Below are 26,776 nucleotides of genomic sequence, written 5' to 3' on the forward strand. Positions count from 1 at the left end.
ACAGTCATACAGGTAATTAGTATTTGTAATTCGATAATATTGTCAGTATAAAATGTAACGTCAATTATTCAAGCCAATCATGCGAGAATGAAGAAAGTTGAAAACAGTGAAAGTGCTACTAGTACTCGCAGAAGAAACTTATAAATTAACAGTGATAAATATTAGAGACGGAAAATATGTTTTTGAAACTCGTTCACAACTAGTACGTCTAATAACAGATTTCACTAGTTGGACAATTTATTGTAGTAAAAGAATAAAACCTATCGTTATTTATGACAGAGAGTTTCGAAATGTTGAAAAGGAGCTGATTGAAAATATCAAAGAGACTCGTATGATTTCTCCTCGGAAGGAAATTTACATATTTTAACTGATTAGCAGATAGAAACGAAAATTATTCTGCGCTATTTTATATTATATCATACTTACATTCATCTCGAAGATTTAATTAACGATAATCCGTATGTTAATCGAGTATCAGCATCGATAGTAAATACAACATTCCGTATCGGACGATTTCCAAGTTTTGTTAAAGAGAATTTTATCGAAAGTGTCGCCTCCATACTCTTATCTGACCTCAAAAAGAAAAAATCATTCGTATATCATCGTACCTATAGCGTCGTTCTTTACTTATTTACGCTTATCTACTTTCTAATTATCCCGCCAATCGAGAACAAATGTCAGCGCCAAACGTTAGAAAGATTGGAAGAATTGCTAAAAATCGAGCTATCTGATCGTCAGAGAGTCTCGTATGGTCTTTTAAGAAAGAAAAAAGATATTTAAACGGAAAAGAGCAATTTTATTCCATATCAATTTACATTATTTTTTAGTCACTCTTGGTTTGAATATTCATTTGAAAATAATCATTCGCCAAAACTATTAAAGCGCATCTAATATCTATAAATTTTCTAACAAGAGATATCCATGAGCAACCGTTCGTTCTCCGTGCGACTGCAAGGCGATTCGCAATTTCACGAGCTCGTTAGCGGCAAATTGCAGCGATTCCCCGTCGCAAAAATAGATTTTTAGCAAGCGAGACGATCGACCAGAGGGATCGGACATTTCGGAGCCAGTTCGCGCGTAAATCCATAGTCGTTTCTTCGGATCGATTTAATGCCTCTTCTATACATTCACGTTACCGTTAAATATTTACGCTCTGCTATGTACTGTACTCGATTTGGAATATCATTGAACGCGAATACTATCGAAGCGTATAACAAATCAATGATAAATCAACGGATCGATAGACTATACATATTTTTATCCGTAATAGTTTCATAATCGAATTATATTCTATATAAACCAAAAATAAACAAGTTCCGGCAGAATATTTTTGAGCCACAGTATATATACATATAGTATAGTATAGTATATAGTATATATACAATACATCTCTGTCAGTGCAGTTGTCGGATGAAAAATACGTAAGAGTTGAACGCTGAACGACCGCCGCTACCTGCGCGTCTTGTCTCGTTTTGTTTCGTCTCGTTCCTTATGTTCGCCAGGACCGCCCGGAAAACGCCAGGCGATCGCCAACAATGAGGCGGCGCGTGTAAAGTTAAGCATCGGAGCGGAGACGCGCGGCCAAACGATTCAGTTTCGCACGAGCAAGACGCGCAGGCAAACGCTGCCCTCGCATTTTAGTTGATCGCCGTCACTCGTGCACGACGCATGGCCAACGCAGTGCTACGTAAATCTTAGACGATACAATTTGTGAAAATCATTTTATTAGAAATAATTTTACGATCAACTGTAATTACCACGCTTACACCTTGCTTCCATCTTCGTAATTCTATTTTTCTTACTCTCTTCCTTTGTTCTTCTTTTGTTTCGTCTAATTGTATCCCATCCATTCGATACATCGATATTGAAAATAACATTCGATATTATACATATCCGCGCGTCTTTTTTGAGGACTTTGAGAAATTGATTTTCATCACTGACGTTTTACGTGGATCTTCGTGAGGTTTTCGTCGGGTTTGCGTAATTAAAAATTTCATTGGTTCTGAGAATTTGACGCGTTGGTCAGATCTGAAGCCTGTTAGAGATATCTTGAGTTACTGAAAATCGGTAATCGATAGAGGTTCGAAGAGGAGAATCAGTCTTGTGTGCTCGTCTTGAGATACGTACCGATGTGCTTGATGCACGAGGGCTGACAGCAAAGCGGAGCGAAACTCAAAATCGCGCGATCGAGAGAGTATCTCGAGAAACATCTGTTCTGTGCGGCGTGGGAAAGAGGTGAGAGAAACGTCGTAAATATTTGCTCAACCTATTTTTAAGATCGATTAAGGATTCACCAGATTTTTATTTTGTTTTTGTAGTTTTATCGAGCTTTTGCTTTGTTTTTTTTTTTTTATCTCTTAATAAAGTTTGAATTACGAAACTAAAAGGAAGCATGAAACCTAATAAACATTCTGAACATTGATCTATTATATTTGACATCGTACGTTTATCGTTTTGAAAAAGTATTTAAAAATATTCGCCTTTTGGTTAATTTAACGGAGCATCTGTAATAACTTAACGAACAAACGTGACAGAAATAGCGAGGAATATACGCTAAGAAGCTTATAAATTGATTCAAGTGATTTAAGAAAAAAAAAAAAAATTTCTTGGATAAAAGAATCTTCCTTTTCATCGACACAAATGAAACCGGAAGAAAAATGAAAAGTTGTAAAATTTATAGCAATGGGTCGTTTGAGATTGTTCGATGGTAATTCCTTTAATGCTTTGTCAAATAACGTCGATTAAAAAGATAACGGGATTGGTTAACCATGTTTTCTATCTTTTAAAATCCATCATCGCACATGTGTGTGTGAGATTATGAGACTTAAGCAATATCTTAAGCACGTTTTTAATATTGAAGCCATTCTATCGAAACCACGCTATTCTAACGCAACATTAATGCATTTTAAGTATCACTGTTGGATCTGATACACTATAACTTAATAGGACTTATATTTAACTTGTTAGAAATTCGTTAAATACGTGTAATAAAAAAACTGAAACTCCATTCTGTTCTTAATATCAAAACTGGTATTCCGATGTTTCCGAAGAAAGAAAATAACGACACTTGCATCTTATAATTTTCTATGTAAGATAGAAATTTATTTTAGAAATTTCTTCAGGTTGTTTTTTTCCGGAAAAAGCAGATATGTATATGAGTACATACGTAACACATGTTCGCGGAAAGATCAAATCACACGCAGATATCGATACTTGCTAAAAATATGCTTTGATAATGCCGATACCGCGAGAGTATCTCAAGAAACTCTCCGTTAACAGAACTTATACACGCGTTCTATTTCCTGTATCAAAATTTATTTCTACGTGTGATGGAATGAATCCACGCTGGATGTAAGCTCGAGTCCGAATGGAGAAATTTTTTAATCGTCTTATCGGAACCAACGATCCACCGAATTCTTGTAAATTAATCAAGAAAGAGAAAAATCGTAACAAAGATAGCGATGGTTATCAATTCAATGTGTATACTTATAATATTTAACTTCAATCTGATATAGGCATATATATGTAGATACTGAAATTCTATGGATAAGTATAACACAAAACTGTCTAACTAAACGATAAATTGAAAAACTCGTATTCCTTTCAGTTAGACGGAAGTTAAAATTATGTCGTTAAAAAATTCTAATGCCTTTTTTGTTGCTTTAACTTGGATAAGCATAGTCTAAAACTATCTACAGGCAATAGAAAAAAGAAAATTCTTTTAAACTCGAAGTTGGAGTTATTTCGGCATTAAAAGTTTCGAATACACTTGTACTTCTATTTTTTCATTCGATAAAAATGAAACTTGGCGGAATATTTATTAAAACGTTCGAATATCTAATTTTCTTGTTATTTGTATTTCGCTAATAGTGCGACGTATAACGTAAAATAATTTGCATGTGACGCACAAAGGTATTCATATTGTTTTTTAACTCGAGAATAATGAAAGTTATTCTTACTATTCATTTGTCTTTGTTATCGTTTGAACTTTGCTAATAAGTGTAAAATTACTTATATGTTAAGTTATTTTAACATATTAAAAAAGTTGAATGTCTATCCTTTTATCGTTTTAATTTAACGCACGTAGAAATTATTGTGATATTATATTATTAATAATTATATTCTAACGTTTGTTCTGCTTGTTACTTGGTGTCGATTCACCAACACGTTCACGCTGCATTAGGAATACTTGCGTTTTCAGTCATTGTTTAGCTTTTAACTATGCGTACAATGGTCGTTTGTGTACTCCGAAAATTGTCAGAAAACTATCAACATGAATCATTCCATACACGTGTCGGTTGGAAAGGCGTCTTGACGCCTACGCGTTTTCCTACGCGTCCGGAAACCTTGATTTTTTGCACATTACACTCGAATGAAAGACATTCTGCCAATTTTCCACGCGACGCAATCTGTATCACGCTTTTCTCACGATAGCTACTTCGAGATAAATTATCGTTGAACGCGGCAAACGCTGGAAATCAAGAATTTTCAGTCTCTGTAGAAAGTTAAAGTTACATCTGATACACGTTATCGCGTGTATCGATGATAGGTACATTGTAAGACGTTATATATAAATACAATCAATTTTAATTAAATTTTTATCCGTCGAGTATTACGCGTTCGTTAAGAAATTTTGTGAAAACGCGGACATTGCATTGATTTGATTGCATAGATGCATTAGGATGCATACGAGTTTCGTAAGAAAATTTCGCCTGCAGTGTTCAACAGTTACAGCTCCGGGCAATTCAGGAGCAGGCTGTTTAGGTCATTTTTTTAGTACAGGCCGGAGGCATTCTGGTGCCTTAACAGAACAACGGGCCAAAAAATATGCGCAGTTGATCGGACTGCAGCGACTGTAGCCAAATGTAATCGTGGACGAAGTTCAATGCCGCGTGGACTTTCTCGAAAGTCGAGACCGACCGAGATCGTCCTCGATTTTCTTTTCCTCCTCTCTAAAAAATCTCTATTTTATCGATTTTTTCTTAAGAATAACTTTTCCGATCGCCTTCTCGATTTTTGTCCTTGTTCTTATCTTAGTTTTACAACGAGAGATGGAGGAGATAATAAAGCGAAAAACTCGAGCGATAAATGCGATAAATAATATTATTTAGTATAGCTGAACTATGGTACATGGTGTTTTAAACAGGTCTTTTACGCATCGATGAGTTTGTTAACGATTGAATTTTATCGTCGACGATGTAAGATTTTGTAGAGTTTCTTAAATAAATCGATTGTTACGGAGATGGATACGTTGTACGGGTTTGCTACTGATTTTTATGAACGTTTTCCTGTTTGATTCGCGGAAATGGAATACAAACAGTGGCCGTTTTATAAGGATTATACGAATGATTATTATTACAATTTCTTTTGGAGGTATATTAAGTTTATTGAGAACACTGCTTTATATATTGCAATGGTAATGGATGGTGCATCGACGAAAGTTTGTCTGTTCGCAGTGCAATCAATTGAGGCACGCATTTAACACGTCGTGGCATCGTCGGTACTTTTGCTTCTATCAATGTCTCTCATTCTCGACTTGATATTCATTGCGTTGCACATGTGGTACAAGACGAGTATAAGGTGCTTTGTGTAACAACGCGGACGAAAATAGTGACGAATATGTATAGACTTGTTACACTGAAGTCTTGCGTTGAAAAAGTAAAAAAGTAATTAAATTATACGTTCATCCTACTACAATATTTTTCATTACACCGAAACAGTACGTAATATTTCAAGAAAGAAATCATCTTATTCGAATGAATGGTTCATTTGATATTTTTATCGTAAAATATGTTGATTCGAGTGTGATACGTTGGACGTGTAAGGTGTAACGTGTTAATAGCAGCAACAAACGACGTTCTTATTGAACATCAAGTGAAATTTTCTAATAAATAATGTACCTTCGATAGAAATTAAAATGTCATTTGGTGTTCTAATACCTGTATTAAGTATTGCAAGAGAAGCGTGTGTATTATTCATCGACAACTAGAAACTTGAAACTAGAAGTTTTTATTTCTCTCCCATGAAACTAGTTAACATTTTACGGATCAGTGCATAGTGTCTATTTGCACGGCGCAACTTATGTTGTATAGTTCGCGACTATTATCTGGTTCTAAATAATGTTTGGAAGTAATTTCCTGAATTTTAGATAAGTTTAAGTAGTTTTGTTAGCGGCGACGCACAAATTTGAATCGACTTTACTTTGACAGCGGAAAATATTTAAAATAATATATCGTCAAAATAAAGTATCGTCCTATATAGTAGAAATAATTATGCGTAAACAAAGCAGCCATGTAAAGGTCGACAATTTTGATGTTAACGTTTCCTTTTCCTCGATAAATATTCACACGAGTACATATTTACGTGTAAGTTATATCCGGTGCTGTCGGCACACCGAGTATTTAGCATTTATCGAGTAAAATCATTGTTATTGCTTTCAAGTATTTGTTTTATCTAACAATAAGACGTTCTTTAGACGATAGATTTATTAAGTAGCACGCTACTCTTTTCAGGGACTATTAGCATTTCCTCATCTATGTGATACGAGGCTCTGATACGTCTTATCGTTCTTCTGCTTCCTGGTCTCAATCGTAAGATTTTGAAAAAATGAAAAACAGAAGAAATTTCTTATCGTTAATAGTGATCGAGATATTTTGTTAACATTGAATTTTCGTTAAAACCTTTCCGGTCTAATCGTTAAATCAATAACGATCTGTCGCGTAATGATAAATAATCAATCAATAATAGATCGATAATTATTTGAATAGACGTTTATTTTTTTATGGAAGAATTGTTTTCATCGTATATGAAATGGAATTTTGTAAGAAGTATGTTTCTAATTATAGCCATAATCGTTTCTTAATTAAATTCGCTGCACGTTAGCTCACCGTAAGATAGAATAATTCAAACTGTTTCTTGATATATGCGCATATTGATATGGCTTTACATATTGTAATAGTTGGGAAATCCATGTGAATTTTCCTTGTACAAATACTAGAGAAGTGTGTCGCAGTAATACCAAGCCCCTTAATGTTACTCAGAAACACTAACATGGAAGAAATAGAAAATTATGCCTGATCGATAGACAAAGAGATCGTAATTTTATAAATCAAAGTTGTATTTGACAAGAGCGACGAATAAAAGGAGACGAGTGGATGATTGTTACATATATATAGTATATATGATAGTACATATAGAATGTGATATACTCATGAGTAACTATTGTTTAAATTATAGTATTACGTTGAAGACTTGACAAGTTGTTTGTGTTTTTTCCAATCCACTTAATCGTAAGAGATGATTGTACTATCTTAAGTAGACAGACTGCTTCACCTAAAAAGCTGATTAAAATTTTTATGTTCTGTCTACAGTTTAACGATAACTAATATAATTAGAGATACGATAGGGGATTAATCGTCTGTCACGATATCGTATATACGGAAAATTATTTATGGTGTCGTTTTTTTATGCCTGATTAATTCAGATAAAAAAGATATGACATAATCCTATTGTATTGTTTTTTGTCATATCTACGAAGATTAGCTGTATTTATGAAATGAATAATATACAATCTGAAATACTTGTAATTTCAGATGAAACAATTAGAAATTAAATTATGGGAACGAACGAGATTAATGCGAAGTATATTAATTAATTATAGTTACGTAATATAATAATAATGAAATATGTTTTCCCATAGCTCGGAAGAAGAATGAGAATCGTTAGGAAAACGGTGTTTAATCTTGTTCGTATACTTTGTACTATGTTATTTGCCATTGCATCATTATTGACGCATTCCTTATGCATTAGCATATCGAAATATTTTGTAATTCGATGAATCTCAGAAATCTCGCGCTTTTTACAATGGATAAATCAATGCGTGTTTAATACAGCGGAGGGTTGACTAATGAGATTTGTCTAACAAACAGTGGTTCAAGGCAAATTCCTAAGTTGTAAATATTTTAGTGACGCAAATACTAATCGAATAAATCGGGTCATTTCTATTAACGATGTTGACCATAGTCGATCGAAGAATTTATCGAGAGATTGGGATAAAGTTTTCCACTTCTAGATATAACGCTGATAGAAAATCGTCTTACGTTTATATCCATAAATCTACGTATATACAAAAGAGGCATTTTATTAAATAAATTTTACAAAAGGCAATTGCAAATTATTTTCTCGAAGCTTAATAGTAATTCACCTTGGTAAATCCGTGGCTCGTATAAAAACATGCCGATAGTTGCGCAAGTGCTGAGCATAACCATAAATACGAATTCCATCTTACCTGTTCATTAATCTTTGACAATTCTTTCTGCGAGTTGGAGAAAAGTTTTACAAAGAGCGCGATAAATAAATAAAGAAGAAAGGTGGTAAATTGTAGGGTGGATTTGCGTGCCGACGCGAGCGAAAGATCGCAAGTGGTTTTAATCGTAATTAGTATCCTGTGTACGGTATATAACAGGAATCAAGGATGGTAATAAGCGAATGTGTGTTCTGGTAGGATCGCGCGAGCCGCAGGTACTCGCGATTTTCTTTGCTCGGCCGCTTTGATCGTTTTTCCTTTTGCTTTTCCTTTCCCCCTGTCACGACTTCACCGCAGGTCAATAACATTCTGTCCTTCTGACTGGCGACTCGCATTGTCTCGACCGCGATTCTTGGCGCCACCGATGAAATTGCGAACGCGATATTCGCGTTACGCGGACGCTCGTACAATTAACGTTTCTGCATCTTTGGTAATCGGATAACGTTCGATTACGTGCTCGCGATCCATGGGCGTTTTAACGAGGCCGGGACGCGCGCATTGTGTAACGTTTAGGCTTAGATTAGATAGTCCTAGTTTACCGAGGTTGATATTCCTTGTTATTGCAATTCAATGCAGATGCGATATCGAGTTCCAAAATTGGTCATCGAATGAACGGTAGACTGCGGATTTTTATACAAATTCGTATCTTCGTTATAGGTTCTTCGACCTTTTGAAATAAGACAGGTTTATCAAATGGAGATTGTTTAAAGGGGATTTGCACAAGAATTAATATTCTCTTTATTTTCTTCAATGTTGCGAATGATGAAATGCTTTGAGAGCATACGTACATATTATTGCGAGATAATATCGATCTGTTATTCAATTTCTTCTAGATTCAGAGCAATTTGGAGATGATAATCATTCTGTTTGTGCAAAATTGATCGATATATATTTATCGTCATTTATGCTAACAGACGAAGATTCGAACGATCGATGAACAATAATCGATTGCGTAAATTTTATAACTACGACAAACTTTACGCTACAATTTAATCGATTTCTTTAAGATAAAGAGAAATATTTCGAAAATTATTGCAAATTTTGAAACGAACGTAGACATTTTGTTGCGACATTAAAGAACAATCGTTACATATACTTGGACGCACGTTTTCAAATATCCATCGTTCGTATGTTACAGATAGCACACATTAACGAAAATAAAACGTGAACGAATTGCAAAGAAAGAAAATAGCTGCAAAACCAGGCAGTGATATGAAGAATACGCAAACCAACAGTTATGGTATGTCAATTTGTTCTATATTTAATATTAATTCAATCTCATATCATAGAGTATTATATCGTATCGAAAATTATTCATAAGTGATGGAAAAATTAAATACTTGCGATCTTTTTTGGATTATACGTATATCATATCTCGAGTATGTATAGATAACTGTAGAACAAACAAATGGCACGCTACAACGTGATATCTATTTTAAATATCTGTGGTACAAATCTGCGAAATCCTAATTAATCTATGTAATTATCTAATTAACAATAAGCTCTTTAGACTTTGATAGGGATAATTTCTTCGTAAAACGATTATTTGATATATTCGACCTTGCAGATGTTAAAATCTGATGTTTAGCAAATATTTAATAGCAGAAATTGATCCGACGTCGTTTCTCTTAATTCTTTCACGAATAAACAATTTTTGATTTCTATCGTTCATTCGTAGTAAAAACATATTTTTCAACACGTTTTTCTTTCAATCGAACTCGACCAAAGTTTATTTTATAACATCGATTAATCGTCTTACTTCTTCCTCTCTAATCTCTCTCCTCTAAATAATTTATTGTTTCAAAGTAGGTTGCTTTTGCAATTCTATCAGGTCAGTCCCAGGGACTGCACGTCCTCGGGTACGAAATTTATCGGTAGCGAGAGACAATGACTTCATTATCGAACCGAGCGTGCTGCACTTCTCGCATAAGAATTTGTTCGGTGTATGTCGAAACGAATCGATGATAAAACTTGAAGGAAGTCTTTGATCTAGAAAGACGTTAGCAATATGCTCCGAGCTCCGACCTTTCCAGTCGACCAAGAAGGTAGATAATGTTGTGTGCTCTGGAAACGAAGGCTGATTTCCACTGTCTCGAGGTTACCGTACATTTTACGGTTCACATGGACTTGTTGATCGGTTTTTCTGTTCGAAACTGGTTTTCTCGTCACTTGCTATACTTAAACGTAATAAAGGTTAAAACGGCGTGAACACATTATCGAGGAATCTTGCTCCCGTTTTACCGAGAAGCCATTTCGACCGAGCAATATCCTACTGGAAAATATTATTTTACGGCGACCGTCGGGAAAGGCGGATTAAAAAATGTTCATGCTGTCCAGCTGTTATTAGATACGTTCATATCGCGTATCGAATCGTCTAGCGGAGAAAAATGATAATTTCGTATCCAGAAATAAATATCTTTTTGTAGAGAATATTTCTGAGAAAGTATTATGTACCGTAAACTCATTGGACACGTGTGTATCTGTTTTCTATGTTAGAGTTCTTGAAAAAGATTAGATTTTTGATACGTTGCGTGTAATTTATTTATCTTTGAGATATAGAATTTTTATATCTTTTCTATGCTAAAAACGCGTTCTACTTAGTCTAGTGTAATTTCATCGTAAATATTTGGAACAAATGTACCGTTATTTCTATATAATTCGAAGCATTTTATGCCACTTACTAACTTTCGCATCGATTATATCGTTTCAAAAGTGTGTGTGTGTGTGTGTGTGAGTTCAAAAATGAACAAAGTTGTGACTATTTGAGAAAAGCAGGACTCGCGTAGCTGAGGATGCATAGAAGTGTGATTAAAAGTAATTTTCTCAGAATTACGTTCTTTTCTTGTTACATGATGGATTATCGTCTACGATGCACATGTTGTAGTTACAATCCACGTCAGAATTAATTTCTTTTCTTCGTATTTTCGCAGTCGATAAAAGATTTTAAAAACTCGATAGTAGGGCTATATTTTTAGTTATCTTTTTAATTTATCTTTCCAATTATTGACTTCTTACATTCTTTTAAAAATCTCTATTTTTTCGCTAAGCAAAACTACTGAATCATAGAAGTCACGAGCGACTCGATTTTGATTCTAAAAAATGTTGGAATATTAGCAGCAAAATATCAACGAGAAAATGGTACAGGTTTCCTGTAAAAAATGTCCCAAGGAAAGCTTACGAAACGTGTCATACAGTAGAATATTTCTTTAACACAATATTTTAGTTATACTCGATATTTATACATCTATACGATATCATATATCTTTGTCTATAGTAATGACATCCATACGCACATATAGCGAAGTCACAAAGTTGTAACATAGTTTTCAACACTCGTGTTATTTATCATCTGTCGTCAATATTATCGATCTTCTTTACAAATCAATCAATACGTCAAGACATTTATTTGTATGTATCTATCAATTACATATTATTTACGAAGCATGTTTTATGGTTGTCAAACGCTTACTACCTTCGTGTTATTTGACCGTATGTGTATAAATATGTACGACTCTATGAAGCTGGTAAGAGCGCGGATAAGATAATGTAAGAACGTCTGAAACTATGCAGTTAGCTAAATCCTCGAATTTATCGATCGCAATTCTACGATAATCTTTATTTCTTCATCACGCATTTTTGTTTTATTTTACGCAATCCCATGTGCAACTGCACGCAAAATTTATAACGCGTATCAGGTATCGTTAGAAAAAATATAGAAAACGAATCAAAAGTGTGAAATACACGAATAATCTGCTCGATTATGTCTTCTTCCTTTTTCACATAGTTCGTTTATATAAATCTCGCACATTGAACGCATAATAACGAAATAAAATATCTTGCGAATGAGCTTATCGTAGGAATAGTTGCAAAGCTTTCGGTATCGTTTTGTTCTTTTGTTTTAACTTAACATTTAGAATGGATCGTATTTCTTCTCGTCACGTTGCCAAACTGAACAACTGACGGCAGTATTATGTAATGATACAATGACTGAAACTGTATTGGTATCGCAATTAAACTTGTAACGACAACGTTATTCGGTCTTGAGAGATCATACAGGTGTGCAGTACTTTTAATTTCTTTCATTTGCAATACTAATTATTCCCTCGATGATGGAAGAAGACACGGTATTGAAACTAAAATATTTACTTTCTATCGTAATGGCCGATGCGACTGTAAACAATCGATTAAAAGATATTTCACTTTCCTAATAATCGAAATTATGTTCGCATTTAAAATAGCTATTCCACTACAATATGTATCAAAAAGTAGAGTCTTAGATGGTGCACTTTAATCATCGAATTGTATGAATCATTGGTCGGGGAACTTTGCTCAATTTTATCCGGTCAAAGTTCGTGGAAGGAAAGTTCAACCGGTTCATTGCGCAGAGCAGATGAATAAATATTAATTGCAAGTTCATGTTGTTAGGCGTAGTGATATCAGACGGGAAATATTCTTTGTTTTACGAAATATCAAGTTCGTGTGAAACAGAAGTAAACGTGAATTGATAATACGAGTTGAAGCGAAACGAATTAAGATGTACGATCGATTTAAATAAATTGAAAGAGGATGCGTTTATATAACAAGTAAAGAAGAAAACGTGTAAATGATACAAACTCGTATTAAAAATGCGTACTTTTCCTTAAATACGAGCGTATTATAAAACGATAAGTCTAAACATAATAATTCCTCTGTTATTTCTTATCACTTGCTTCGTACTTCGATTCCTTTATTTTTACAAACTAGATAATAAATGTATAAATCTAATTTATAATTTCATAATGAATTCGGATAATGAATGATGCTACAGGCACAGACAAATTTCAAATAAAGTTGAGCTTCGGACGTAAAAAGGCAGAACGAATTAAAAAATATAAAATCCGTACAGATTCGAAGTTTTTTTATATATGTATACAGTAAGATAATACGATGATACATTTGAAGAAAAATCAACGTTCGTTTCCAGAATGTAATTAAAACATAGATAATGCAGAAAGTACCCTTAATTACATATAATTGATTATGGTATCGGAAGATACTGATAACTAACTTAGAAGATACTTCATACGTCATTTTTATTATAACTCAAACTTACGTTATATTAACTATAATTTCTAACTTACGAAATCTATCGTTCTTCCATAAATATAAATACTAGACGCGAATACTACTTTCTACAAAATATCGCTAGAATTTATCGATATCTGGAACTGCAAACTAAAACATTTGCTTTGCTCCTGGTCATTCAAACTTCGATTTTCGCGATCGCACACACATGTAATCGCGACTTTACAACATCCATTATGTCTAATAACACTAGACACTGATAGATACAAGCATCGAGCGTTTCGAGGTCTGACATATCTCGACTTTATGATTTCACCGTCACGTCGGATTATATTTTCCTGTATGAACCGGTAATTATCGTATATACCGTTGTACTCGGTGGCGGGGTCATTTTAATTTTGTTAACTAACGCGGACAATGCCTAAACGTGATCGTATCTCATTTTCACGCGAAACCGCTTTGACATGCAAAATATGTGTAAACGAGCGTGTCAGAGTCACGATAAGTGTGTACCGACCAATCGGATTTCTCTCTGCGGCGCACACCCACTTGTTGCGCAAAATCATCGCGTAAGTAAGTAGACGTAGTCGACGTCGCATCGACAACGCGACGGTGTTTGTCGTCAAGGAGTGACGAATACGAACGATCGATCTACAGTAAACAGTTTAATTACACGTGCTGTCGCTTTTTTCCTTGACGCGACGTTTATCTCATTGGCGGTTACTACCGTACGTTTCTATATCGATCTCCAGGAAATTCTAATATGAATTTATTCAGCTAATTAATTATTTGTAATTAATCTTTACACGTTTTCGTTTTATTAAGATATGCGCAGTTCGATTAATATCGTGTCTTTGAAGACAATCGACAGGCGCCTACGAATATGTTAAATACTACGTTTATGTAATTCATCAAGCCATCTTGATCATAAATCACATGGAGGATTTGATTAAAATCATTTAGTATGTGCTTGCCTTTAACAACCTATGCGATTAAGCGTCTTGTTATTAACTTAAATGCAGCCGTTTACACGTTTCATAATACCAATTTACAATATCGCTGCAAGAAAACAGATGATATATATATATATTAGAAATTGTAAGGAAACGAATAATTTACGTTGGTGAAGAAACATTTAGTAGAAGCTGTGCAAACGATATTTGTCATGTTCAAGATCACGTATATCGCTGAATTATAAAAGTTTAGGATTTTCTAGAAAGCAAACAACGATGATCGCTTTTTGGTTGCACGTGCGAGTATTTAATTATTATTATCTCTGTATGTAATACTTCTTTTTTTAAACAATCATCGACCGAGTCCCTTCTCATGACCGGGTGGGGAGAACTGAGAAAGATAAACTATTATTAATACACTTTTTAATTGTTTCGTGTATCGTTACGCTTTTTTGGACGTTGATTTTGTCTACACGAAGCAATAAATCAATGATACAGGAGACAGTAAATCTCTTGTCTGTCGACGGTGGATTTTTTAAAACGATCCTTCGTTTAGGATGTAAATTAAGGATACCAATAAAATGTTCGTACTACACGCTGTTAACTAATTTTTAGAAAATTGTTGGTATATATAAATCATAAGATGAAATTTCAAATTCAAAGAATGGAAGAGATTAGGGAATTATAAAAGAAAGGATGATTCTAGTGTCTTGAAAATTGTGTCGCAATTGTTTTTTTCTTATAAGAAGATGACAAATTTCTGGCAGCTTATAGACAAAGAGAATCATATCAGGAGCTGATTAAATAGTAATTGAGCAACATGAACTGGCCATTCTAAAGACTACACAACAGGTCAAAATTATTAAAACAACAATTAATCGCAATCTTCGACTCTTTTAATTATTAGATTGAGTTAGCCTTCGCCAGAGATAAGTATTTTCCATTAAGTAATCTCTATTTATGTTTAGCCTCTTTGATAAGCGTCTAGTCGTACGATTTCCATTGTCTTTAATTGTGTTCATCGTTGGTTGAAGCGATTTGCTAACGCAACGCACCAGTACATTAACATACGGATAAAATTGATGTGCTTTATTGATCTGCATTAAAATAGGATTGTCGTAAATTACGTAAGATATTATATTTCAATTAATTAATGGACAATTTGTTTAAATTAGTGTAGTATCGGGGAGAACCCCTGGGGAAAATTCCGATGAATTACAGGTAAAAATAAAAGTGCTAACGGGCTGGGAAAAATGGGAAATCTCAATACGCCATTGGGTAATTAAATAAGGAATACTTGACCGTGGATCATCCACATCTGCGTGCTAGGAATATCAAAACTGTGGCATGAAAGGTAGCTGTTAGTTGCGAGAGAGTTGCGAATAGTCGCGGGTTAATCGTTACTCATGAGTTGTCGAGTCGTCGTCAGTTGTAAGTTATAATTGTGAATTGTGAATTGCGAATTATCAATTTAGTTCTCTTAGTTATATCGCATTACTGCATTAAGTTCACGTTAAACAACCATCGTTTCCTGTTTACATCGGAATAAATAAATCTGTAAATATCACTAACCAGTGATTTCTACATTAGTAGTTTCGATAATTCCAATAATGTTGAAATTAGCGATTCCAATAACGTCTCGATATAGATATTTTTGGTTGATTCTTGAATTATATGGGAAATTTCAAGTAGTAATTCTTACATAAGACATATTTTATCGTTGCTTGAAGTCAACGTTGTTAAGCTGTTTCCATTATCTTGTTTAAATCTGTTTTACGAAATTATGACATATCGCTGATGACCAATAACTGAAGAGATCTTAACTTATTAGTTATCGTGATTCTTATTTTCGCACGATGAAATGAAACTTCTGTAAATGTTATAGACTAATTATAAAAATGTATAGACATATATCCACATCCTAAAGCATAATAATATAATTCAAAAGTAAATAATACATATTTCACGCAAATTACAAAAAGTATAAAAATATTCCTATTCCTAGTATCTAAAGTATCTCAATTTTATTGTGTAGCGGAAGTGAATGGCAAGCAAGTCTCGAATTGTAAAGAAGAAGTTGTCGACAATGGTGATGAGGTCGATGCCGTGCAAGAAGCTATCGGAAATCTTGGCAGATGGCAAATATACGTTTGTCTGGCAATTTCTCTGGTCAAGTTCCCGATCGCTTGGCATCAGCTCGCGATCGTCTTCATGGCGCCACATCAAAATTTCAACTGTACCTCGCCAGCACGCACGGAAACGTCTGACCAGTGCGTAGTCAATGTCAATGGTACGTTGGCAGAGTGCACAGAATGGGAGTACGACAGGAGCACGTTCACTGAGACAATAATATCGCAGGTAATTGTTGAAAGCTTGTTCACCTAATTAACATTTTTTCCTTCAGAGAATCGAATGGAAAACGGAGGTAATCGTTGCCTTAAATTACAGTGATGGAGTTAGGTTTTTAATGATTCTTTCTTGCTTATTACTTTGCTTAAATAAACACGAATGTTACGCGCCGTTTATGTATCTCAAATGGAATAATTAATCGAAATATACGATGGATTTTTAACGAGACAAAAAGAAAAGAAACGATTTATATAGATGCGTTTGACGAAGTTAAGTCGTGTTGGGTAAGTGAATACACTCGATTGGTATGTTTTTAATGTTGGTAGTTTAGCGTTGTTCAGTATGTTATGATTCCTGAAATTATATTTAACATAATGCATAACTTAGGATATAAATAGATATGTAAAACAAGAGAGCGAGAGATTTTGCTCAATGCGTACTGGATTCTTTTTGATCGAAATAATTCTCTAGAATAACAATTATAGTTATACGTAGGATAATATAGAAAAAGAATAAATATTCTTGAAAAGCATTTATTAATACGTACTATGTATTATCAATAATATAATTTGAAACGATTCATTTTTGAAGTTATTCGTATTTAATACACTAAAAAAAAAAAAAAAAAGAACAAATCTCTATTAGGTTGCTTTTTTACAAGAATAGTTGCATGGATATGGAAAGAATTATAATGATTTTTTATTTTCTTGATATAATACGTATAACCGTACATTTTTCTAAATCACGATAGTTTTTTTCTTTTTATTGTCCTTTAATTGGAATGTCTGTTCATTTGTAAAAATTGTTCTAAACGAATATTTCTTTATGATTACGTCATTTCAGTGGAATTTAGTATGCAGTCGAACGCATTACGCTAATATCCAGCAATCTATTTTGATGTTTGGCGTACTTTTGGGCAATATCATATTTGGCAATGTAGCAGATAGGTACATATATACTATCGATTCTTTTTTCACGAAGTAAACTATGCGTCTTCTCAAATTTGAGAGATCGAAATTTATTACTCTCTAAATTTTTCATTCAAATTCAGGTACGGTAGAAAAATGCCGCTGATGATAGCGGTAGTTCTTCAATTAGTTTCCGGTATCGGATGTGCTGTCGTGCCATGGTTTCCAGCACTGTTATTAATGAAATTGCTTAGTGCTTTAGCTACTGGAGGTACGATGGTTACCAGTTACGTCATTTGTAAGTAATAATTTAATATTAATAAATATATAATCATACACAGTGTTATTTAAGTTCTTCGTTGCAATTTAGATATTTCTTCATTGAAAATTTCATTCCAATATAGCACTAAAATTTCTATGCTGCAACGATTTTTAATTTATAGACAATCTAGCGATAATTATAAATATTTAACAGGTATGGAGATTGTTGGAACGCAATGGCGCGCAGCCATCACAGTACTATATCAAATTCCATTCAGTTTGGGTCACATGTCACTAGCCGGGTTTGCATTTTTATTTCGTCACTGGCAACATCTTCAAATCGCCATCACATTACCCTCTATCATTCTCTTAAGTTATTGGTGGGTCGTACCTGAATCTCCTAGATGGTTGCTCGCCTTTGGAAAGCAACGAGCAGCTTGTAGGATTTTACAGAAGGGTGCGAATATTAACCAAATTAAAAACAAGGACATTCCAGACATGGTCAGAAAACACTGTTTGCAGCAGGTAACATTTCTAAATTTCTGTTTGATCGTAATGGCATCGTAGATTTTATTCTTACTCGTTCGTTGTCGCTTTTATTCGCACAAAATTCCCATGAAATTGATATTTATATCATCCATTATTTTTATTAATATTCGATGTTTTTACAGAATTCCAAACGATCACATTTGGATTACAAAGCGTCGTTCTTGGACCTGTTTCGCACGCCCAACATGAGGATAAAATCGCTGTCGATTTTCTTCAATTGGATCGTTTGCGGGATGGGGTTGTTTGGAATGTCTCAATATATAGGACAAGTCGGTGGAAACATATTTATAAATTTCACTGTTTCTGGCGCCATACAGATACCTGGAAATTTCGTTGCTTGGTGGGCAATGAACAAACTTGGTAGAAGGATCACCTTAATTTGTAGTAACTCGATCGCTGGCGTTGCGGCTCTTTTGCTCATCATTGTCTCAGATGGTGCATATATTCGTTTCAATTGAACGTTTTTCTAAATGAGTATTATGAAACAAAGATCACAGAGCAAAGATACGATAATTCGGACTTTTATCATTTTTCGTTCACGCGTTAAAAGTTCACATTCCGTTAAATGGACTTGGAAGGCAGGGGTTCGTCTAACGGGGTACCAAGTAAAATTTTCATTAGAAAGAAGTTCCAATAAAATAGGTGCAGACGAATGTACTGTAATTCCCAGTTAACTGAATTCCTACTACCTGAATCTACCTGTTTAAACGTGAACTTTTATCACGCGAAGGAGAAGTACTAGCGATAGGTAACGAAGAATTCTTAATTAAAAAAAAAAAAAAAAAAAAATGATATTCTTAATATTTTACAAAATGTCGTAAGTTCTATACTAATTCCCTAAAAACTTGCATTTTTGAACCTTCAGTAAGTTGGTTCCATGTCACAGCTACATGAATATAAGTACCGAGAGATAGTACTTATTTCTTTTCGAAGCAGTAAGACAAAATTCCAAAATCATAAAATCAATAAAAATGGTCTTATCGTATATTTCCTCTGTTATATTGATTTTTAACGAACCAAACGAATAACGCAGTTGTATTTTCTTATTTTATCGATGCACGTTTTACTTGTTGCAGATATCGCGTGGCTTCGATTAATTCTAGTCTGCTCGGCCATCGTTGGCATGTCTGTCTCTTTCACCACTGCTTATCTATTTTCCGGTGAATTATTCCCCACGGTCATTAGGAACATTGGTGTGGGTACCAGCAGTATGTGCGCCAGGATAGGCTCTATTTCAGCACCCTTCATAGTATCCTTGGTAAGTTCGAGGATAAGAATGTGAGATTCGCCTGTTAACGAGTATATTGTGCTCGCGAAAACAGATACTAACGGCGATGGATGTGCTCAAATGAGATAACGCGGTATGGTACTCATAGTATAAATAGTAAATAGCAAAGTATTCACATTTAATCATTCATAGTACGATTAGTAGAAAAAAAGTTCTTTTTTCAAACGAGTTTCTTTATGTTCTCAGAGGCCGAGTATATTTCATTTTTAAAGGCCATAGATAAAGAGCAAATTTTTTATTTACTCCAACCTTATTTTTTTCGTATATTGATTATTAACGAGTTTTTACTAATTTCTTAAAGGATCACCTTCAAACTTGGCTTCCACCAGCTTGTTTCGGGATCCTCCCACTCATCGGTGCCGCGCTTTGCTTTTTATTGCCAGAAACAGTTGGATGTACACTGCCAGAGACGCTCGAAGACGGCGAAAATTTTGGGAAGTTAGTGTAATTTTTGATACTTTTAGGATACCTAATTCTCAACAGCTAGATTTTTTTATTACATTTTAAAATACTGTTTTAGGAAACCCCATAAAATAAAGAAGAATCCAAAAGATATCGAAGCAGAAGCGGCACTTTGAACGAAGACTGAGATTAACTGTTATTACTTAGAGATTATTAAAAAAAATTAGGGAAAAATTGCGAGGAGAAGTAACAAAATCGGAAACGTGGCGTTTTATAAAGAAATTAGCTGTATATATAAATGACACTGAGAGCATTCCTCTTTTTTATTTATTATATTATTATATCCACAATTTTAACGATATCGGTGTTTCTCTTCACGCGTATTGAAGCGCATCGATTTCATTTTCCGACAAATTTTTTACTTATTATTAATAGCTGATAAACTAAATCAGTATATACATTTGTTCGTATGGAAACAAAGCTCCTTAATAAAAGAGTAGTACAATTATTCTAAGGCGTTTTAAAGATGTTTTTGATATCGAAAAGTTTATACAATCGAAGAACGTTACTTACTGGCGAATGTAACAATTGCGAGTAGAGTGCCTTATATCATTTGTATGTAAATGTCTAAATAGATCATATATTTTATAAAAGTGAAATGTTATTTCTCTCCGTCCTTTGCAGTGTTCTTTTTCTATGCATAAAATGTAAATTCGCATAATGGTACAATGACATTAATTAATTCAATGTTAGTGAAAAAAAAACAATTTTTTTAGATATACGAATGTCCACCGTTTGGTACATATTGGTATTAGTTATTTTAAGTAATTTCATAATTTTACAATTTGCATTGAATAAAATACAGGCGATTACATTCCTGGAACCGACCATTCTTTCTTCTTTCCTACAAACGATTAGCTACGCAAGTCGTATTGTATTATTCTATGTTCATCACCATTATATCATAAGACAATCGACGCGTTTACGTAACTGACAATTTTTTATTGATACGATGTATTAAAGATATTTTGATACATCTATCTTATATTTTCATATTTTTCCAAAAAAAAAAAAAAAGAAAAAGAAACAATTATAGGCGTAAAAATGTACAAAAATTCATATTTATCAGATTTCTTCTCGTTTTTTTCGATTCGTAATCTAAGTTTTTGAATATTAATGAAAATTTAGAGATAAATGACGCGAATGTTATAAATTGTATGTAATTTAACTTATTGCTTTAATTATTGCATTAATGATTAATTGAAACAACTGATGCATGCATTTCAAGCAAAAACTTGGTACAGAATCTTCAGTGCCTGTAATTATTTTCGCAAACCCAAGGATAGCATCAATTTCTGTATTCTGTTAACGGTAAGAATGTTTTTGTTTTTGTACGTTTTGCGGTTGAGACTGACGATAAATTCAAGCATGCAATACCTGTTCTACTCGTTTTAATAACCAGACCAAATAAAGTACCTATTCAATTTTGTTACTTGATTTATCTACTTCAATCTCCCATAGAAATATCTTTGATGACTCATTGGTTGTATAGATATTTATAGAAAATGTTGACATCGATGTTATTTTTTATGTCAAAGGATAATTATATTCTTGATCTAAATCAATTGTGTTTAATTATTAATAATTGTGTCGATATGTCGCTATTGTTATTTAAATATGACCATCTTAGGCTGTTTAATTCAGATTATTTTCATCATGGCTACGAGTACCTCTATCAAAATTCGCATTTATTTACGGTAGATACATACAAAAAATGTTACGCACTATGTGCGCTATTGAATGGATTTCCGTTTACCGGATGAAGCTGTTTGGAGCTTAAAGAGTTTTGTGCTGTTGCTTCGACTGCTGCGTTTTTCCACGGCAGCGTGGAACAAAAGCGATGAACAATAATCAACGGAAATAACACCGACGATACAAAAGCAGCTTTATATAATAACGCTCTTTAATCATAAAATATTGTCATTATATTATGATCTTTATTTCTGTTAAAACAATTTTTATTTATAATAATTGTATCTTATTTATAAATAATAGATAGAATATAAACTAGTTCCCTGGAAAACTTTAATTCTTCTGATTATTGAAACATTAATGCTCATTTTAATCGTGATCATTTAGGAAGACTTCTAGCTATATAAAGTATCATAGCACAATGGACCATAACGTCATTCCGTCTTGATCCGCTTCAGCCGAAGGTCGGTTTGTTCTTCGAACACAAATAACGGCCCATTCGCGTCCTCATGACAACATTCAGGTTTAGGCAGCTTCAGTTCTACGTTTTTCTTCGATCATACCAGTTCAACCTTGCCATTGGACGTTCGATTCAAACAGATAGAAACAGAAGTAAGGAAACGTGATTTCAATTTACTAGAACAATTACGAGCACTTAGATTAGTTTCATTTAGATTAATTTAATTTAATTTGATAGAGAAATCATAGTTGAATAAACGTGACGAAAGTGCCTCTAAACCAAATTAAATTCGCGTGATACGTGAATCGAAAGAGTTTGCTAAGAAAACCATCTCGACGAAGTTTCAGCCCCCTATCCTTATTATTATTATAAAATACCAATTTTACATTAAAATTATCAAGTGACAACGTTTATATTTTTGCAGTAAAAGCTGCCTGTTATATTTATTAATTTACAATTTTCTCAGATTTTTTCGAGTGGTGTGTCATAATTAAAAAACTTAAATACCCAATTTTTTTATCTTATAATAAGAGTGACTTATTTCGTATAATCGATATAACGTGCATGTCATACGTGTATTATGTGCAATTCTAAATAGTTTTATGTTTATCCAACGAGTGAATTTCGAATGTTTTATCTTCTACTAATCTTCGTCGTTGTCAACGTTGATCACAGGTGCGCCATATATCTAGTGTGCTGTAATAAATAAATTATCGCAGTGATATGCAGGCAACAAAAATTTTATTCCCAAGCAGCCAATTGAGTTTGTTTATATACTTTATGTAGCACTTATACCTTTTGCTATTAATATAATAGTTCGCGCATTGTACCAATGATATAAATACACGGATCATTCTTACATAAACAGAAAGCTAAAAGATAGTGATTTATAATTGTTTTAATTATGATATTCTGAAAAATCTAGAAAAGTTACGAGTTAATAAACACGACATCAAACACATCATGTAAACCTTTTGTAAATATTTTTTAATATTTGTAAATATAATAAATATAAAATGCAGATCATAATATGTAAATCATATTTTGGTTAATAACTGTCTTAATAATAGGGGAATAAAGATTTGTCGAAATGGTTTTAGTAGGAAGTTCTTTCGATCGACGTATCGCAAGTTTCCTTTGACTTAGGATCGCTTTTGTCATACTTATTCAGCTACGCCATTTAACAGATAATGCCATTTTTTTTTTTTTTTTAGTTTTTCTGGCTATAGTTGGTATAATTGTTGCACTTATTTCAACAAAAAATAATTTAAAAAATCTTTTAGACCGTACTTCTTCTTAATATATGCCTTAATTTAACTAATTGCAATGTAATTTTCTAGCTCACGTTTTGTGCTTAGAAGTACTTGCACGTAGTCCTGGGTATCTGTTACGTCTGCAGTCTATAGAAAAGACGTGATAGAGTAATTGCAGGCCATTTAACTGTATTTTCTTGCCTATTGTATCGTCATTATTGTATTAGAACTTGCATTGAAAACTCGAGTTGTAGTGTTATAATTATACATAACTATGATTTGTATAAAATATTGTTCACAAATTACATCGGATAAATACGTAACCAGTATGATAAGTAGTAGAAGTAGAAACGTTTGAAAGAGAAAAGATAAAAATTAGTATCTATTTAATAACAAGTGCGAGGATCTCTTTTCGATTCGACTTATATTTCAATTGACATTTTGCGATGCTGTTTATACATTCGAGATGTATTTTTATCTCCCCCGGGCAACTGATTAAATCTTTCGTAAGACATTTTAAGCTTTCGCGGTTGTAGAAACCAAGATTGACATACTTCGATTTAGCACATATACATATACAACATAACAGGATTTTGTAACAACATTAGAGAGATGTTATTAAAGATATTTAATTTTTCGTAATATATATGATATAAGAATTTAAAAGGCATAGTTCATTCGATGTATATTGTCCAATGTGTATACTATACATGCATATGCGTGCATATATATTTCACGGGGATAATAATTAATCGAAAATGGAAAGAAATTTTCTATGTTACGTTACAGAATCTATGGTTTCTATTTTTCGTTTTGCAGATATGTGGGGCGTTTTGTTGTTCGCGTCTCTTGCATTGACTAATGCCGTCGAATATAAAACAATTTATTCGTGGAGCAACGTCGAATATAATTTTCCAAATGACGCTATTCGAGATTCTCTGATGCACAGTGGTGAATACATACCCGAAAATAATATGCCACTTGGTCTAGAAAATTGGAAAGACAAGATATTTGTTACTGTACCTCGATGGAAGAACGGCGTCGCGTCCAATTTAAATTACATCTCAAAGAACGATCCATCAGGTATCTAAGTTGGAAATTTTAAACTCTTAACTTTAATGTAGTAATTAATATTTCGTTTTTTTTTTTTTTTTAATAAAAATATAGAATGTCCAAAATTAAATCCTTATCCTAATTGGGAAACGAATTACATTAATACACCTGATGGCATTGTAAGCATCTTTCGTGTCAAAGTGGACGCTTGCGATCGATTATGGGGTGTCGACACAGGTACCGATGACATTTTAGGCAATAGCACACAAGTACGACCAGTGAGAATTTTCGTAATCGATTTGAAAACGGACAAGGTAGTTTAACAAATTTATATTAATTAAAAGCTTACGTTTTAGTAAACATTAATCGCAATTTGTAATTTATTGTTAGCATTAGGTTACTTTTATTATGATCTTCGCTTCGACACACACGCACACGACATCTTTTATATTGCTCGAACAAAGAAATGAAATTATTCTCTAATAGTAAAAGTTATTTAATAATTACAGATATTGAGAATATATCCTCTAAAAAGTACAGACCAAACTTCAAATTCTTTCTTTGCCGATTCGGTAGTCGATGCAGATCCAGATAATTGTGACAATGCATACTTCTACATTTCCGATTTAAGCGGATACGGTTTGGTTGTTTATAGTTGGGCCAAGAACGATTCCTGGCGAATCTCGCACAATTTCTTCCACTTCGATCCTCTTCACGGTGAGATATTTTATGTAGCAAACGTTAAAACGAAAGAAAATATACAAATATGAAAATACCATATTGTATATTTCTTTTAAAATATATCTTCCGTATTTTAATAATATATCTTTTAAAATATTTTATATTCTCGCATGAACATATCGTTTGACGCTAATATGGTTGTTACTAAAATTTCACGGAAAATTGAACAAGTAGTTTTTGCTTTCAGGAAACTTTAATATCAGTGGATTCAACTTCCAATGGCAGGATGGTATATTTGGAATGTCTTTGTCTGCACGACAAAGCGACAACTATAAAACTTTGTATTTCCACGCGATGGCTGGTATCACTGAATTTTCTGTATCTACCGAAACCTTGCAGGATAGCACGTTAAGGAAAGCTAATAATTATGATGATTTTCACGTCGAGGGTACGAAAGGTCCATTTACTCAAGGACCTACTTCCGTGATTGATAGGAACACTGGTATCGATTATTTCACTCAAGTAAGCAGAAATGGCATCGCTTGTTGGGATACCAGCGTCGAATTAAACCCAAATACCTTCAGTAAGTAATAATTAGAATAATAATTTCCTTCTTGTATTTTTTTCTAAATAATTATTTACTTGAGAATTTATTTGTGATTCTGAGAAATATATATATATATATAGCTATAAAATATTATTACTGTAAAACAATTGAAAACCTGTATTATCGAAGATTCGAGCAACGTTATATCGATTCATAAATAACCATCGTTAAAGATTCTTCTATCGTGTTTATCGAGTTTCTTTTAAGGAAACCTGTCGCAGGAAGTGAAGGAAATCCCAAACAGGATTTTGTGTTGTATCGATTAATTCTTACCTAACGAAATTCTAAGAAATCTGACTTTGTACAAAGCAACGTGTATCGATATATTTATAAATCACCATTGTCTTTTATTTTTGTAGTTCTTGCAGTCCAAGACAACGCAACGATGATCTTTCCTAACGATTTGTCAATCGATCGGCCCAACAACATGCTATATGTGCTCTCCGATAATTTACCACAATTTATGTTCTCTACTTTTGACATGAAAAAGCGTAATTTCTTCATCACAGCGGTCAACCTCGATTCTTTAACGCAGATTTGCAAGAAACAGGATCTCAAACTTAAGAGACGTCTTCCTCATATCCTTTAATTAAAAAACATGAATTTGCACAAAAACTACGATCTAACTAGCGTTTAGAATAGAAGTGATTTTATTCTATTTCTCTGAATCTACCTTTATTTATTCACAGAAGTTATACAAAAGAATATTCAGAATGATTACACGCGATATGTGAAGACCGCACGAAATATATGTTGTAAATATTGTTAATTCTAACCGTGTTACAGTTAATTTACTTTATCCCTACACCGAATTCAGTCATTTATGTCAAAAACCATTCTATTTTAGAATACACGTTATATCTACAAGTAGTTTCGTCACTGAAGTAATAT

General features: G+C 33.4%; 2 protein-coding genes across 3 annotated transcripts; both read left to right on the plus strand.

The window, feature by feature from the left end:
• The first annotated feature begins 1,592 nt into the window (after positions 1-1,592).
• On the plus strand, positions 1,593-20,962 carry LOC139995444 (organic cation transporter protein). Of its 2 annotated transcripts, XM_072018920.1 has the most exons (10): positions 1,593-2,235; positions 9,444-9,545; positions 16,358-16,680; positions 17,515-17,618; positions 17,723-17,877; positions 18,055-18,365; positions 18,512-18,824; positions 19,466-19,647; positions 19,979-20,115; positions 20,198-20,962. In XM_072018920.1, the coding sequence occupies exons 2-10, from the start codon at positions 9,518-9,520 to the stop codon at positions 20,253-20,255; spliced, it is 1,611 nt and encodes a 536-aa protein (XP_071875021.1). In that variant the 5' UTR covers positions 1,593-2,235; positions 9,444-9,517; the 3' UTR covers positions 20,256-20,962. The 2 variants fall into 2 exon arrangements, with proteins under 2 accessions (XP_071875021.1, XP_071875022.1); XM_072018921.1 differs by lacking the exon at positions 9,444-9,545.
• Positions 20,963-22,256: 1,294 nt separating this feature from the next.
• Positions 22,257-26,654, plus strand: Y-f (yellow-f). Its single transcript, XM_072018924.1, has 6 exons — positions 22,257-22,443; positions 24,364-24,627; positions 24,712-24,911; positions 25,107-25,314; positions 25,526-25,861; positions 26,245-26,654. The coding sequence occupies exons 1-6, from the start codon at positions 22,341-22,343 to the stop codon at positions 26,472-26,474; spliced, it is 1,341 nt and encodes a 446-aa protein (XP_071875025.1). The 5' UTR covers positions 22,257-22,340; the 3' UTR covers positions 26,475-26,654.
• The last annotated feature ends 122 nt before the right edge of the window (positions 26,655-26,776 follow it).

The sequence above is a fragment of the Bombus fervidus genome, chromosome 16 (genome assembly GCF_041682495.2).
Source record: "Bombus fervidus isolate BK054 chromosome 16, iyBomFerv1, whole genome shotgun sequence".
NCBI classification, from domain to species: Eukaryota; Metazoa; Arthropoda; class Insecta; order Hymenoptera; family Apidae; genus Bombus; species Bombus fervidus.

What these genes read in the sequence shown, in the direction of transcription:
- Y-f (XM_072018924.1), top strand. Translation starts at nt 22,341, where the DNA reads ATGACAACATTCAGGTTTAGGCAGCTTCAGTTCTACGTTTTTCTTCGA. An exon ending in TCAAACAGATAGAAACAGAA is followed by an intron (nt 22,444 to 24,363) that starts GTAAGGAAACGT and finishes TTCGTTTTGCAG; the next exon opens with ATATGTGGGGCGTTTTGTTG. An exon ending in ATTAAACCCAAATACCTTCA is followed by an intron (nt 25,862 to 26,244) that starts GTAAGTAATAAT and finishes TTATTTTTGTAG; the next exon opens with TTCTTGCAGTCCAAGACAAC.
- LOC139995444 (XM_072018920.1), top strand. Translation starts at nt 9,518, where the DNA reads ATGAAGAATACGCAAACCAACAGTTATG. An exon ending in CTGAGACAATAATATCGCAG is followed by an intron (nt 16,681 to 17,514) that starts GTAATTGTTGAA and finishes ACGTCATTTCAG; the next exon opens with TGGAATTTAGTATGCAGTCG. An exon ending in TTTGGCAATGTAGCAGATAG is followed by an intron (nt 17,619 to 17,722) that starts GTACATATATAC and finishes ATTCAAATTCAG; the next exon opens with GTACGGTAGAAAAATGCCGC.